This window comes from Pleurodeles waltl, chromosome 2_1 (genome assembly GCF_031143425.1).
Source record: "Pleurodeles waltl isolate 20211129_DDA chromosome 2_1, aPleWal1.hap1.20221129, whole genome shotgun sequence".
In the NCBI taxonomy this organism is placed as follows: domain Eukaryota; kingdom Metazoa; phylum Chordata; class Amphibia; order Caudata; family Salamandridae; genus Pleurodeles; species Pleurodeles waltl.
Window position 1 is genome coordinate 88,299,710 of NC_090438.1, and position 16,887 is coordinate 88,316,596.

At 45.4% G+C, this 16,887-nt stretch overlaps 1 protein-coding gene across 3 annotated transcripts in view; it reads right to left on the reverse strand.

The window, feature by feature from the left end:
• MSN (moesin) overlaps window positions 1-16,887 on the reverse strand; it is a 179,244-nt gene that overhangs the window by 48,369 nt on the left and 113,988 nt on the right. For all 3 annotated transcript variants that reach the window (XM_069210435.1, XM_069210426.1, XM_069210443.1), the window contains exons 3-4: window positions 4,124-4,219; window positions 1,240-1,514 (exon numbers count right to left, since the gene is read on the reverse strand). In XM_069210435.1, the coding sequence (XP_069066536.1) occupies window positions 1,240-1,514; window positions 4,124-4,219 (371 nt within the window). The remainder of the gene's footprint in view (window positions 1-1,239; window positions 1,515-4,123; window positions 4,220-16,887) is intronic.

The window sequence follows — 16,887 nt, forward strand, 5'->3', positions numbered from 1 at the left end:
GCATATTACACTCCGGCCAGCCGCATATATGACTTATGTCATGCCATTTATTCATGCATGTGTTTTAACGAACATATTTACCCAAAAGCAGTAAGCAAGGGGTTACATATGTGCAGCAAGGTAAAATCACACTCAAGATACACCTGACACTTAGAAGAGTTGCTTTAACCTATAAAGTAATTATTACATGCAACCTGTGGGCCAGCAAAACGGGTTTCTCGTCTCACTTTTGCTGTAATGGTAATACATTTGACAATTGTATTTTTAGTAATAAATGTGTGAGTTTATTAGTACAATTGATCCAAATACTGTGTTATTGAACCACATTTATTTTCATTGCCATGTCATAAAAACTATCTTATGCGCGCACACGCACACACAAAACATGAAGCACGTTTTCCTATAAAAGCTGTTCTATCTCTGGCAAACCTACCTTTAGCAGACTCCTGACAGTTTTTCGTTTGAAGTTCTCGAGCATGAGGAAGGCAAATCTCCCCCACCTTACCACAGACCCCTAATATGTGGCCCAGCTGTTAATTATGGCTTGGATGGACGTTGCTCATTGTATATTGGGTTTACAGGTAAGTAGGCACCTTTGTGACATCTCTCAGACACAAAATCCAGCATGAAGCACTTTCTGCCACTACTATGCTAACTAAGCAGATTCAAAACTCTTTATACAGAATACTGCTGCTCAGCACATTTCCAATGACTGCCTGAGGACCAGTGATAAGTGAAATAAGTGATACATGAATGAAGTAAGAGATGAAGCTATTTACTCAAGAACATTTTGGCTAGGCAGGGAAGCAGGGATGGTAACGTGGGGCCAGATGTACCCAATGGTTTAAAACATTATGCATCTGTAGGCTACTGGGTTGATAAATATGGATCAAAGGGCCATATGTACGTACACATTTTCCCATAGACACAGAATGGGTAAAACCCTTTGCTACATCTGGCCCAAAGTTCTTTAGTTTCCAAACTTAGGAACTTACTGCTAGACCCTGGGCGTTCACCGTAGGTTTGGTATGGCAGGGCTCATGCTAAACTTTCAAGAAAGTTGAAAACTAAGTAAATGAGCTCCATTCCGATTCTTTGCCTATCTCTCGTATTGATGTATTGAAGATCTCACATGGATGGCCAACACTGCATATTATGCGTTTGACAATTTCCTCACCCATACTTACTAATGTCACCCGCCAACTCCATTTTGCCCGGAAGTACATGCGCATTTGTTACCTTTGTGGGAGGAGCTTGTCCCCGGACAGGAAACCAGCCTTCTGCTGGTCCTTGTTGAAGTCTCCGTATTTCGACTGGACGGCGTAAGAGGCCAGCAGCACAGCGGTTTCAGGTGGACAATAGATGTCGTCATTGAGGATCCCCTCCTTGACCTGCAGGAAGAAGAGGCGCTGAGTGATGTCCTGGATGAGCTCCTCTGACACGTCCTCTGGGTAGAATTTGGCGCGGAACTTGAAGAGCAGCGGGCTTTCTTTGCGCACGTCCTGAGCAGTCACCTGAAATGATACAAAAACTGTGACAACGACCAGATAACAAAATTCATTTCCAACCAGGACCTACTTGAACTGGGCCAGGAAGTACTGAAAATGTATAAAACACTGAAAAAGAGAAGAACTTTACTTTACAATAATTTGGATGCTGTATATTTCTGTTTCAAACCTTAATTGTCAAAATGCTTACACTTTTATTAGACCGAACTGTCCTTCTAAAACTGAGTTCTGCAAGGATCTTATTCTTACAAAAAACTACTTTTGCAGGTTTTCTCCTCCCCATGCAACCCTGCACACGTATACAGACCTTTGCAAAACTTCACAAAGATTGTGCAGTTTTGAACAACTCTCTATAAGAAATATTTCCAATCTGGCAAACCCCTATTGGCCCAGTGTTTGCAAAGTGAAATATTGTCTCTTAATAAAATACAGAGTGCATGAAGCTCACCAACCCTACAAGCTGTAGTGATTGGTACCTACACTGTCTTCAAGGGAAGAAGTCGAAAAAGACAACTTTGCATCAGCTCAAAGCGGGATGCCATGAAGAAAGTCAACACAAGATGCAAATGAGACTGATGAACAATGAATGGGAGAAAACGGGTAAAATGCACCACTACAGGCGACTTATGGCTGAACAGAGACCGAGGCAGACAAGGCGCCAGGTAACACTCGAATATAGCTACTGCCAGCGCGTGCTGTGCAATAGGCCGTGTCAAATGCAGGACATCAGACAGATGTTATTTAAAGGGATCCACATCTGCTGACGCGCGCCACTGCACAAATCTGTTCCAATCACCACAAAATGGATTTTGAAGCAGGATTTCTGGCAGCCAAGATGTAGCCTGCAACCTTGTCAAGTGAGCAGAAATACTCCAGCTAAACCCAGCTCAATCTGCATGCAGCAATAGCAGCAGGTGGGTAGGAATGGAACATCCTTCTGAAATCCAGTGTTTACCTTACAAGGAAGCGGCGGTAGAATGCAGAGTGCCAACAGAACCACCTTCCAGAGTCAAGGGCAACCGGAATCAGCTGTGCCCAATCATTCTGCACAGCCCACATGAGTTTAGGCATAAGCGGCATCGGTGGGAGATGTACATCAGGCTCCAAGACGGGCCCAGCCTGAACTGATCTTGCAGGGAACAACTCAGAGGAAAGTGTGACACTAAACTGATGATACTTCCTATACAGGATGTGGCGAAGAGGTCTACAGATGAACACCCCAACCAGGAGAAGATCACCACTGTCATTTTGGAGTCCAGTTTCTACTTGTGGTCTTCCAACGAGAGGCGATTGAGTGGCCACACAAATCCTAAGGGAACCTTCTCGATGGGCCACTATTGGGAACATCCTCCATGGCTGCGCCCTCTACCAGATGTGGACTGAGCCCCACCATTAGGTCCAGGATACCCTGTCCGTTTATCTAATAGACAGTGGTTGTCATGGTGTCAGACATGATCTGGATGGTGCTATATGACATGCAGCAGCTGCAGCACCAACACTTTAATGTGTGGATGTTTCTTGGATGTGGACCAACAACCCTATACCATCAGGCCACCCAGATGGGGACGCCGGCCCAACTAAACAAAGTCTGACTATGGGAGTGTGTGCCTGCAGAGGCCTGAATGGGCGTCCCACCTCCAGATTTGAGCGGTCCATCCAACAGTGCAGACCTGAATGGACAGACAAATATATGCACCTGAGCCAAAATGTTCTCTAGGTGTTGAAGCCGATATATCACAGGCAACACTGGAAGGCCCTCATCCACCACCTGGCATGCAGAATTGCATAGGTTAACCAGAGTCACAAATAAGAATCACTGTACTTTTAAGTTCCTCAACCAGAGCCATGGTCTCCACCTTCACCAGCCAGTCATCCAAGTATTGAAATACATGGACTTCCAGTTTAGTGAAGTTGCCCCAAATGCCAGCACCTTTGTGAAAACATGATACGCTCTTCCGTTATCTTTTGCCACATGGATTATTTCAGCCGACTTTGCTAGCAACACTGATATGAACTTCCAACATGGCACTCTGGTCAGCTTCGGGGAGGCCCTGGGAATGTTGCCCGCTGGACAGGTGATGATACAATTGTCCCTGACCTAATCCTCTGCAGAGACTGGATTCGGGAGGCATCCAAGTCAGAGCCGCCAGTCTCTCCATGCTAGACGGAGCAGGTCCACTCTTGACCCAGTGCCATCCTAAAGACGTCAAACATGGGTAGATGGAGGGATTCTACTTTCGGAGGGTCATCCGACTGACTCTCTCTTCACAAGTGCAGGTGACACATATCCTACATTTTTCATTCAATGTTCCTATTAGGGAGAAAATTAATGCCTAAAACGATATATTACACAGCATGTTTTTATTTGTACTAGTCCTCATTCCATATGAACTAATTATGCTCATTAAACAAACATAATAACAAGAACATTCCTCATATAAATGAACCACTATAACAAATACATTTAGAATAAATGTGCATAACTTTCACGAGAAAATGACAAATTATGTCCTATAACCAGTGGCAAAACATTTAGGAAGACTGTAAAAAGCCAATTAGACCGAAATGGCACTTGATGTTTTAAAAGTAAAAAAATAAAAAATAAAGCCACTCACCTTCTTGTTTAGTTTCAGCCATGTAGAAAAGTTCTTTGTGTCCTGGTATTGCAGGCCAAAAAACCAGATCTCTCGAAGCCCGATTGTCTTCACAACCTGGAAAAAAGGAATAACTGGTCAATTCAAAGTCCACTTGTAAGAGCCTCCATCTTGCCTAGCCTAAACCACGTTTCAGATCAGCTAAGCTGTTGTTGGGTTCCCAAATTGCAGATTTACTAGAGTTGGCTTTCCTGGCTGGTACTCCCAGCATTTCCCCGTCGCTCTCCTACTGAACAGAGGTTGATTCCAACTCCCTGTAACCAGCCATCTTACCCCCTTTAGAACCTGAAAATATCTAGTGTTGAATGATGTATTATTACTGGGAAAGGCGTGGAAACCAGTCAATCCTAATGTGCACAAAAAGATGGCATTCCTATCATTACCCTTCAATAGCCAATGGTTTCACTCTTCCTCTGTCCTGCTCCAACCAAAGTTTTCTCTGGGTTTCATAGTATCAAAGTATCCATCCATAGTATTTATAGTTTTGTATTATCCATCCATATCTAATAGAGTTTGCCGTTTCTCCCAACCACCCCAATTTCTGTCTTTCCTGCAGCCTTGCCAAAGGCACTTCCCAGAACCACATCTAAAACTAAAATGAGGACGCCAGCTTCACACTGGCGGAAATGTGACGGGTAACAAAGCGGCTAGTTTTTTCAGGTTACATTGGGGACCTATAAAGGATAACACCAGAAAATGCAGAAAAGCAAGGCTGCTCCAAAATGTATGGCTGTTTAATGAAACCTATTTAAAAAGCATAAGAGAAGATGTGCATGAGAGTTAGGAAAGGGGTGTGATAGCAAAAGGTTTGGAGTACAGGCACAGAGTCAGTGAGGTGGAACAAAGCTTGATATGAATGTAGAGCTGTAGGCATGACTACACAATCATACTCAAGAAACGAAACTGCAGGCAGGAAGCAAGACAGAGAAGTGAGGTCAAGGAAGATGAGTGATGAGAAGGGGAATTTGATGACAATTTAAGTAGTAAAGGCAGAAATAGCTAACAGAAGCAAAGGGTTTTACTGGCTATGAAGGTAATCAGAGTACAACATTTAAGAATATCAGATGGTGGCTGAATTCGCCTGAGGCTCTATAGTGGGAGACAAACAAACCAGTGGGACTCAGCAACAGGACAATACTCTTAACAGTACTTTGAAAGTGAAGGTGGCGTGGTAGGAAGCAGTCATGGGAGGAGATGCCAGCAATAACGAGGTTTTCTGCTTCAACGAGTGAAAGATGTGTGATGATGCCAGACTTAAGAGGAAAGAGTAGGACGTTGTACTGTGGAAAGCAGGAATAGAAAAAGAAAAATAGATAAAGACTTGAAAGTGGACCGGGTAGGTTAAATGCCACCCAGATTTATTTGTACACTTGCAATTTTATAATATTCATTTGCTCGCATCTGTACTTTTGAACCAGAGCCTGGATGAATGTTCCTTACACCCCCTGCTGTCTTTCGGTCAACGTACTTTGGTATATGTTTGACTCTGTTTGGTGAAGGTGACTCCTACCCCCCGCCCTCCACTCATTGCTTCTTTCCCAGTATTATGCTCTGAACCAGAGGAGATGAGTAGCTTAAGTGCTCCTTTTATTTAGCGTTCTATTTTCTATTTCTATTAAAAACGTGATCCAAGATGCAGCACCTAAAGAAGGCCATGCCACTGCCTCTGCTATTCAGCTATTAACTGGTGCCATAGCATGTCAATACAGTGGACGCGCCCAAGACAGTCGTCCTAAGACAGATGCAAACACTTCATGGATGCTCAACAGAAGTAGTTTGACAGTCTAGATGTGCATTCTCGTGGCCAGACTCAGCCATCAATTTAAATAATACTGGAGGGGGGGGGGGGGGCAAATAACCTCACCTACATTATAGGTTTAGCAACATAAAATCAATGGCAAAGCATTCTGAAGAAATAACTGTCATTTTTACTAACAATAAGGCAGCCTACAATGTTCTTGCATTGCCGGTAGGAACCAACACAATGTGTTGTGCGCATGTACAGTGGTCAAGCGATACCCATCTCACATGCCGCACACGTTCAGCCTGGATTTTTCAGCAAGAGCACTTTCCATCAGGGATCTTTTAGTCTAGACCTTCAATTTAAAAAGAGGAAGTTAATACCCCAACTCAATCTTCCAAAGGTAGGCAGGAAAAAAAATACATCTTAACTGACCCTGGCAGAAGGGAAAACACTAAATACAATGGGTACAATGACAACTTTTTTGGGGGTGGGGGGCATTCAATGAAAAGGGAAAGAAGAAATAGGTAATTAGCCTGGGACATAAGACTAGGAGTGTTTGAAACTGAATGATGAATATCAGAGGAGAGCACCAACCAGGGATTTGGGTGCTTCAACGTGTCAAAATCCGTAGATATGTTGACCGCGTGTACAGCAGAGGGTGCCACATGGCAGAAAGCTTGGGGTGGCGGATATCAGAAGTATATGGTACCAGGGCAAAATACAGACTGTTGGATTCTCCAGTTGCTTTCGACAACCAACTTTCCGCATGTTACCAGGTCCAACCCTACTCTGATGGATTCCAGTCAGCCTCCCATGGCCGGAACCTAATGGCTTTCTTTTGATTCCTGCCTCTATATGTATACCCGATTACAAATCACAAAATATCGACGATTTCAATCAACATCCCTCAAATGACTGTTTTCTAAGCTCCTCCTCCACTCCCACGATTACAAAGTTCATTGAATAACCTCACAGAAGGCTGTTTCACAAAATGTCCCTCACAACGGGGTGAATTGCTAATCTCGCTCTACAGCTTACAGCTGAACAGCGCAATTCCTCTTACCTCGGTGCATTATAACCCCAGTGCCAATGGGAATAAAGTATAGCGCCACTATCTGCCCAAGTCCTCGCTAGGACTGTGCCCTTGGTAATGGTCCAGAGGAGAGGAGGCCATAAAGCAAATCTGCGCTGCTGTAAAGTCTGAGCTAAGCATCTACACCGCGGCACTCAGGGGTCAGTTCCCCAAAGCACCCATGTGGCTGAGGAGAGCATGTCTGTCTGAAAGGGAGTCCACTGTATCATTCCCATGGCCATGCCCTCTGGACACATCCGCCACATGAAAGTAACCAGTAAACGTAGAAGGCGCAGAGCAGGCTGATAAGTCTTACACATACAGACTGCGCGGTTCATGCAGTCCAGAACTTCTTCCCATCGGGCACCCCCCCCAAACGGGCTGGAGTACCCAAGTGTGGACGACTGCAGGAAGCAAGCAAACAAGGCCCCATTATTGAAAGACCAAGGCAGATTGACCCCTTTTTATTTTGAGCATAGCAGCGCAAAAGCGCTGCTTTTCCGACGCGTTGGTATGCATCTGGGCTTTTAACCACACCCACCGCACGCCCATCACTATCACTCGTTCGTGGACTTGCCTTTCAAAAATCCTTTGTTTTCATTGGTAACTGCTTTAGGTTTGTCCCTCCTTAGGATGGTTTTGTTATCGCCTTGGCCATCACCCTGTTACATGGATAATTGCACTTTTGTCGATAACTTTGACTGCGAGCGAACTTTTTTTTCCTTTTGTCTCTCTCTTCACGTTCACAGTGGCGCTTTGAATCGGCTCGCTTATGTCAACTGTTTTTATTTTCAGTTTGTGTGGCAAGAAAAGCCCAGTTAGGAATTTACAACGCTAATAGCGAACTCGATCAAACGCAAGACCCTGGCACTGCAAATGCTTGTTTGGGAGGTCGAGACTGGTTGCTAGGTAAGCAGGCTACATGCGTTTTAGGTCTCCCTAAGGTGAGTTTATGGACCGACCTCGTGTTACGAGCAAAATAATACGCCTAGTTATAATTACTGTGAAATATGAGTACTTTTTAATGTCCTAGTAAGCCATAAGGTTTATACGCTGACTATGTAGTCCACATTTCTAAGACAATAGGCTCTTCTTAGATATTATAAATATCTTGACAAAGCCAGCAGGCATAATTTTGGGTAGCAAAAGTCCATGTTTACTATACGCCTATATTGGGCTATTGCTGTTATTTGTGTTGGGGCTTACTATCACATAGTTCCGGCAGATAATGCTAACGGGCTAGATTCCTGGGGTATGTTGCCCCGTTTGACTTGTCTTCAAGGTACGCAACTTTCACTCTGGTTATTCTTCAGGGCTCCTTAAGAAGAGGGTCATTTTTAATTCCACCTACAATATTTTTAATATTTATGTTTGGTGGGTATTACATTGTGTGTGAATTAGATTACTCATCCTTTTTTTCCTGAACAAGCACTTGTTGAGCTAAAATTGAGTTTTATTTGTATATCGCTGAATTTTAATTTCCTAGCCCAGAGCACCTCCAAAAGTCGGCCCTTAACTTCCTAGAGTCCCTGACAATCCAGAGTTATAGGAGTTACTCGGTCTCTAGTGCGAGGACCTGCAGTACAGACTCCCAAGAACACGAGAGGTGAAAGACCCCCTCTGAGGGTTGTATGACAGAACCACACATGGTAGAACAACGCATGCCTTAACGCAGTCAGAACCACGACGTGTCATTTCCACGCATGCCTTTACCACACATGCCTTTACAACAAATTTTGTTGTAAAAGCATGCCTAGTAAAGGCATATGTTGTAATGGCATGCGTGGTTCTGCCATAAACCCCCCCCCGCCCCCCAGCCCTCAGCCCCTAATAGCTAAACTACCCCGACCCGCCTGAGCCCTAAAAAAAAAAAAAAACTAACCCAACCCCCATAACAAATATCCCGACCACCCGCACTGAACCCAAAAAAAAAAAAAAAAACCCTGACACACCTAACTGCCCTGCCCCATAAAATTAAACTACCCCAACACCAGCCATCCGCCCTGAGCCCTAAATCCACCCCCACCGCTACAAACTACCCAACCAACCCTGCCCCAACCCCACTTACTTCACAGCATCCTCTCCGGGACCTTTCTCTTCTTTCCTCTCGCCCTTCCTTAAACATTCTCCCACCCCTTTAAAAATAAACTACCCAGCACCCCCACCGTAAGCCGTAATTATTATTATTTTTTTTAATAATAATAAACCCCCACACCTAAAAAAAAAAATTGTAAAAAGACACAAAAATTGCTCCCCACCCACTCAGGACCTTAATCCATCCCCCACCCCTTCCCCAGCCACACCTACCTCGCTGCGACCTCTCTCTATCTACTCTGGCATTTTCTGTGCTTTAACCACGCATGTGCATAGTTTGACACGGTTAAGGCACAGAAAAAGCCATGCATTGCTCCGGAAAACGTGGTTACACTTGTGTGCTAAACGTAAGCGTTGTTTAGGCCTCCCCCCCCCCCCCCCCCCCGCCATTTGAGCCCAGTAACTTCTGGTTGTCTCTTGGTTTTCTTAGACCAGATATCTCACACTTGATCATTCCGTTTGACTGCAATATTATGGGCAGGGGACAGCAGTGGTAACAGATAATGCCAGGTAACATCCGACTGCCCTGGGACCCCAAGAAAAGGCTCCTACTACCAAAATACACGGACTGGTAAGGTAGCGTCTCACAAAAACTGCATACAAATGACATCCGCAGGGTAATACCAAGTATGCTCAACCAGACGCCATTGTCTGAAACTGCTCAACATTCTGTACCACACGCAAAGATGTAAATTCTACGCCCTCTGCTCTGGAGACTTCTACTTCAACAAATACGACTGGACGCCTCATTCAACAGGTTAGATTAATTTTTAGCTTTAAGGTCACACAGAAGGAGAAAAAAAATAAACAGTTTATAGATTGCCCAAAAGATTAACCAAACATCTGTAAGGATTTGTTTTCAGTATGACCGGATGTTGGCATTCTATATGAATGGTCTGGTTGTCTGTACAGTACAGGAGTCCTTACGCCGGGCATCTCAGAAGAACAATTAAATGTAAATTCTTGGAATAGTGCATTCCCTGGCCGGATGGGATCTCATTAGAACATCCTAGGTCATCTTTCAAGACAAAATGGTACCCAACTGAGGAATGGGTTTCCCAACCTTATGTGCAACGTACTGCTGAAAACCCACCAGCGGGCCACTCTTTGCCACCTTGGCTACAAGTTTAATGGTTTAACTTGTCTTTAAAGCAAAACTAGAACAAAATCAGACCACTCAACAGCCTTCAGACGTAACAAAGCAACTATCAGTTTATCATCCAAGAGTCCTCCTCCAGAACTCATCAGTGAGTGGACGCAGCACCAACGAAGGCGGAGGGTAGCAGCAGGCATGTAAGAGACTCTTGTGGAACATGCCGGGGACTTGCTGAGCGAAATGTATATTCATAAAGCTCTTTCCTCCAGCTGGCATAATTCCCATGCTAATGCCATGGCGTACACCCCCACTGCTGCGGCATGTGTCTACTTGCCTCAGCCCCTGGTCCGGAGCAGCTTAAATCCCTTTGGTCGCAGGACGCGTCAGAGTGCCAATGGTGGGACTTCACGCGAGCGGTCTCTAACGGAGGACAATGGAACTTCTATATTCCCAAACGCGTCTCCCTAGTAACAGCAAAGAAAACTTCTAAGACGCCTCAAGGGGAGTGGGTTGAGACCAGTCAGGGGAAGCGGGCTGCATACGCCAAACAGCCTGAAACATGTCGCGAGCAGATCCAGACCCTTGGTCAAAAAGAAAATGAGAAAATAATAATAATAATAATAATGATGATGATAATTTAGAAAACAAGAACATTAGCCTAAGTTCTTAAAGGGGGAAGCTAACTACAAATGTTGGAATGGTCTGGGGAAAGGGTCGTGAAAGTCAGACCATTGACAAAAAAGGATTAGCAGGGTCCAAACATGAGAACAAAATTCTGCATCTGTGATGGAACTGCGAAGGCTACAAAAACACTGAGAAAGAAGCCTTGGCCATTCAGCAGAACCACTAGGGCGAGGAAAGGAGGGGGCTTACAACGAGTCTATTCCAAAGCAAAAAATGAATTATTCAGTTATTCAGTAGGGAAAGCCGTGCAACAGGGCACAGGTTTTCATTTTTAAAAAAAGTTAGAAAATGAAAATAAATGCATAAATCTCAACTGCTGCCTACACGGACGCTCGCACTGAGAGTAAGAATTGCTCCAAAGCGAGAAGTGGCTGGACCCTGAGAGCAGAAACACAAGGCGCACTGCAGGGGTGGGGTGCCAGAGAATTTAGGCGGTGTAAGCAGGGTGACCATGGATGAACTCTACAGAAGTACATTTCTGCCAGGTTTAAGCTTCTTTGCATCCTCCAGTGTGCCCTAGTGGACTGAGGCTGCTCCAACTGTAAACTGAGTGTTGACAAAAGGTGTGAACGGGTCTGAAATCAGGACGTCTGTGACCTCACATGGAGCTCCCAGAATGGCGGGAGAAGCAATGCATCCCTCACCCACAGGACCAGGCCGCTGGCAGGGAGATGGTCTGCATGGGCGTGGACCTCCGCCCAGAGGGGCTGAGCTGTATTTTGAAGCGGACTTAGAAAGATGACGTCAGTGGAACAATAGTCTGTAAATCTTCTGGTGGAACCAAAGCAGCCACCTGCTCTGATGGGAGGCGGGAATCCGCATTCCCAGATGTGAAAACTGCGCAGTCAGACCACGCGCAGCCACATGGCTGTCTGCGTCCGGAGGAGTCGGGCTTTTATACCGAACCTTGAATGAATGACTGACTGAATGAATATGGAGCTCAGCGGTGACCAGATCTCGAAAACCAAAAACCTGGACATGCAATGGACACAGCAACAGTCCAACAATTCTGCAGGGGCCGTGAGACACCAACTGGACCATTAACAGTGCCTCCTGGTACCGAGGAGAGCGGACGGCAGGCCGAGGCCTCTAAGGTTCCACACGTTGTATTTTTGTGATGCGAGAAATGTACAATTGTGCACAGTAAATTGCTTCTGTTAACCAACGCTGCTCCTCAGACGAGCGGAACTTGCCTCCCTCTGGCTGCACTAAAACATATTTAAAACCCGTAACATGTAATCTATTTACTGAAGGTCGCAGGGACCGATATTTAGAAACCAGGAATGTCCCGCGGCGACCCCACTCTCTGGGCTACCAAAGCGGGGTGTCCCAGACTGGCCGGAAGGCACCTCGCGGCAGAGCGTGTGTTCGGATAGTTAGGCCGCGGGGACCTGGTAAACCCCGAAACCGAAGGTACCCGGACACTGCCAAGGGGCACCGCAAAGCCTTCTGGGCACTGCGCAAACTCTTGAACTGAACAGTTTGGGCCAAACCATAACCGAACCACAGCACCAAGCACCTACGGATAACTGAGCAGTGCCATAAATGACGTCACGACCACCCCCAGCATGGCATCACCTGAGCGGACCCCCAGGGCAACAGAGCAACAGGACTACAGCAGGGAAGTCGAGCGCACCGACCCCCGCACTACACAAGCTCTGCACAACCTACACTGCGCCCTGGGACACATCACCGACCTCACCTCCACCGGAGCAGAGCAGGGGCCCCAAGCGCGGCAGCCCTGAGAAAACGGGGGGTTCATTTGTCCGATCACAGCCATCGGTATCCAGTCACAGCTGGGATAGAGTTTGAGAATAAATCCATGCTGCAGAATATACTTAAGGTGATAGGTCACCGTGTTTCTTGAACAGCCACACAAACTCTGAAGAAGAATAAATATGGAGTTCATGAACGTGTCCATCCTCGCTCCTGAAGGGAAGGATGCGTGGTAGAGTCGGTGGAGTGACAAGCAAGCAGTTGTACCAAAGGGAGGGCGCGGGATTACTCTGCAGAAACGTATTTGTAATCTGCAGTCCCAGAGTACTCGGGGAGGAGGCAGGCAGCCTGCACCCACCAAAGAGCACCGGGTATCATCAGGTGCGCCTCGAGGCCAGCAGAGAACCATCGCATCCTCCAACGGGCTCTAGTGTTTACAGTCCCAGGGTTCCTTCGGTCCCTGAACCCCAGCTGATGACCCATCTCCCTCCGCCCACACCTTAACCTCTATAGATCCACCTGGTCTGAAGTGGTCGGTAGGCAATATGACTGACCCCATAGAAAACACATATCACTAATTTCCCAAAGATAGGCCTTCTGCCAATCAACAAGGCATGCCAACCGTTCTATGAGGATATGCATAAGCAATCTAGAATAGACTCGCCACCAATGGTCATTAGTAGCCACAGGCAACTCCTTGAGGTGGATACATCCAACCTACATATGAACTAAGCCATTGATACCACGGAAGGTGCATCTTAACAAGACGAATCAGACTGGATAGAAGCCTCCAACCCGCTTGAAAAGCCACCATCGCACTTAAAGCATGGCAGACTGTACTCCATAAAATGCCAACGCCACAACATTTCATCACCACCAAACATAACCATTAGGATTGTTTACAAATAGTAAGGCCATCTTCCAGAACATGGAACAATTAATGGTTTTGAACTGTTAAAGTGACCGCTCAGAAACTGAACATTGCCAAGATCATTGCCTTGGTTTATCCAAGGAAGGCCACCCAAACGCTGCAACGGAGGAATGTTGTAGCCTCAGATGTAGAGCATCAGGTGCACGCTCACATGCATTGCCCAACCCGATTACTGGTTCGAAAAACTGGCAGTGGGTTGACTTCCACGAGCTATGGTTCAGTATCAGACGCCACCATCTTTGTGGCAATGATGCGCATATTCCAAGTCTGCCTGCTTTTGACCCACAGAGCGGCCAATGAGCCGACAGTGGGCACCAGTGGGTTGCCCGCTGTGGGCACACGCCCTCAGCCCAGACTCTTTAATCTTTGGGGCAACATTGACAGCTAAGCAATCAGTCTCCCTTTGAAGAACTCTGAGGATCAACCCTTCACTTCAAAGCCTAACAAAGTGCACTGGATTCCTTTTTTGAAGCTCACAGAGCTCAGATTAGGTGAACAGGGGTCACAACACTGGGAGGGACGGAGAGGTTTCGAGCCGCTATAAGGCCGCATGGCTTCCAACGCCAGCTTCTTCCATCAGAAAGTGTGTTTTTAGGGTTTTGGCAAAGGTAGTTTTAAGGGGTTGTATGGATGTTTTAGGGTTCAGGGATGGGTAGGTATAAGGGATAATACGAGTTATTAAACATTAAAGGGAGGGTTAAAGTTTTTATTTAATTATTTAAGAGTTCAGGCATGGGAAGTCTTAAGGGGTAGTAATGAGTTTTAGGGTTCAGGCGAGGGTAGCATCAAGGGATAGTAAGAGGTTTTTAGGGTTCATGGAAAGGTAGCATTCAGTTGCAATAAAGAGTTTTTACGCTTCAGGGAATGTAGCATTAAGCAGTAGCTAGGGTTTTTAGGGTTCACATAAGAGGAGTCCCAATAGACAGCAGGGTTCAGGGAAAGGTTGCATTAAGGAGCGGCAACACGTTTTTAGGATTCAGGGAAGGGTAAGCAAGTTTTGAAGGTTCAAGAAATAGTACCATCAATGGACTATGATGGGTTTTTAGGTTTAAGGGAAGGGTAATTTAAAATGACAATATTTTAAATAAGTAAATTAATTTAATACATACAAATACTACATTTGAAGCAATTTAAATATATTACTAGTAATGTCTTTTTTAGAAATTAAATAGATTAACTTTAACTAAAATAACTTTCGGGGGAACAGGGAATTTGTAAAGAGTCTCTCCAGACCATAAATCTTAAAACTAGGAACGTGAAGGAAAAAACACTGATCTCTCAAGGAGTGCCATATTTTAAAGTATCTCTGAAGTTGATGATGGAGGGCAAGGGGGATGTGGGTGGGCCTGCATTACAACAATATATACGCCAGTTTGCCCTCCTGCTGCCAGAGAAGAACAAACTCCTTCATTACTAGATTATGCAGGAAACCACTAGCACTGGAGTGGAATGTGTTTGACCTAAACGTCAAGCTGTGTTGTAACACAATAGCTAGACTTGATAAAGAGGTCCGTCTCACACAACCTGATAAACAAATGAATACAGCTCGTGGACGGTAAGCACTGTTTCCGCAGAAGCACACAACTTTTGCCCAAAGCACACATCTTTCTATCAACATGTGGGCAAAGTCAAAGGTCTTTTCTGTAGTACTCCTGGAATCTCTTTTTAGGTTGATCACTTAAAGTCTGGTGACAGCTGTCAAGTCAGGCTTAAAGAGGCAGCCAGAGCAAAGGTCCGTGTGCATGGGGACGTGCATTGCATCTTAAATCGACCAGGGCGTAGATCTTCCTGTACACAATGAACAAAAGTGAGAGAGGCACATGAGAAAAAGAATGCCCCACACCCAGATCAAGGCTTTTATTAAGCCCCTAGCATCATAGATCACTACTTGTAGCTGATCGATATCCTACAGATACAACTACAACCGATCGGCTATATCCTTTACCAACATCATGGCTGGGTGAGCCACATTTGAGATGGGGACTGGAATTCCCAGCATTTAGAGGGCGCTAAGAGTTTGGTTTTGGTTATTTCAGCACTTGGACACCCTTTGGTTTTGGTGCCTTACAAATTGGTACTTAGAAATGGCCTTTGACTTAACAAAGACGGTTCCTCTAGTCTAACACACTGCCCTAATGGTGTATCTAGCCATTATACAAGAAGAACCCCATGCAAGCCGATTGTCTTGCGTTTTAGAGAATATAACATTCTCCGGCCATATTTATTACAAATCCCAAACACAACAAATGTTTTGTTTTTCCATATAAATACAACAATAAGTAAAAGTACCGCATAGTGGCCACATGGCCATATCTAATACATAAATTCTCCTATCAAATATCCCATAACTAATACATGAATACATTAATTTACATCAAATTAAGGAGTCCTGCTTAACCACTCTCAGGCCCCTTGTGGTGTTTGACTGATTGAATTGACTTGGACCCAGGGCAAGACCCTGCCGGTCTCTGCATACGTTGTCTTCTACAAGGCAAACTCACTTCCCCCCTCAAGACATAGGGAGCTTGTGCCAGCATAACAGCTGTACCCCCAAACAACCATGCCAGAGCAACCCACTACAGGGATTCCCCCTGGCACCCATTGGGAGGTGGGCCTTGGCCATCTGGGGCCATATACTAGCGATGAGTACCCCTGCTGGCTATGGACAATCGCGGTAGCGGGTGTAGGAGGCTGGCCTGGCTTGTAGTGGGTACCAGGGGTACTTACACCATGTGCCAGTTCCGGTTTTCCCTTATTAGTGTAGAAGAGGTGTTTCTAGCAGCTTAGGCTGATAGAAGGTAGCTATAGCAGAGCAGCTTAGGCTGAACTAGGAGACATATAAAGCTCCTACTATACCACTGGTGTCACATGCACAATATCATAAGAAAACACAATACACAGATATACTAAAAATAAAGGTACTTTATTTTTATGACAATATGCCAAAAGTATCTCAGTGAGTACCCTCAGTATGAGGATAGCAAATATACACAAGATATATGTACACAATACCAAAAATATGCAGTAATAGCAAAAGGAAGTAATGCAAGCAGTGTAAAGTTACAGTAGATTGCAATAGGAGCACATAGGTATAGGGGCAACACAAACCATATACTCCAAAAGTGGAATGCGAACCACGAATGGACCCCAAACCTATGTGAGCTTGTAGAGGGTCGCTGGGACTGTGAGAAAACAGTGAGGGTTAGAAAAATAGCCCACCCCAAGACCCTGAAAGGTAGGTGTAAAGTGCACCTACTACCCCCAGAGAGCACAGAAGTCGTGATAGGGGGTTTCTGCAGGAGGAACAACACCAGCAATGCAACAACAGTGGATTTCCGGACCTGAGTACCTGTAAGAGAAGGGGACTAAGTCCAATAGTCGCAACAGT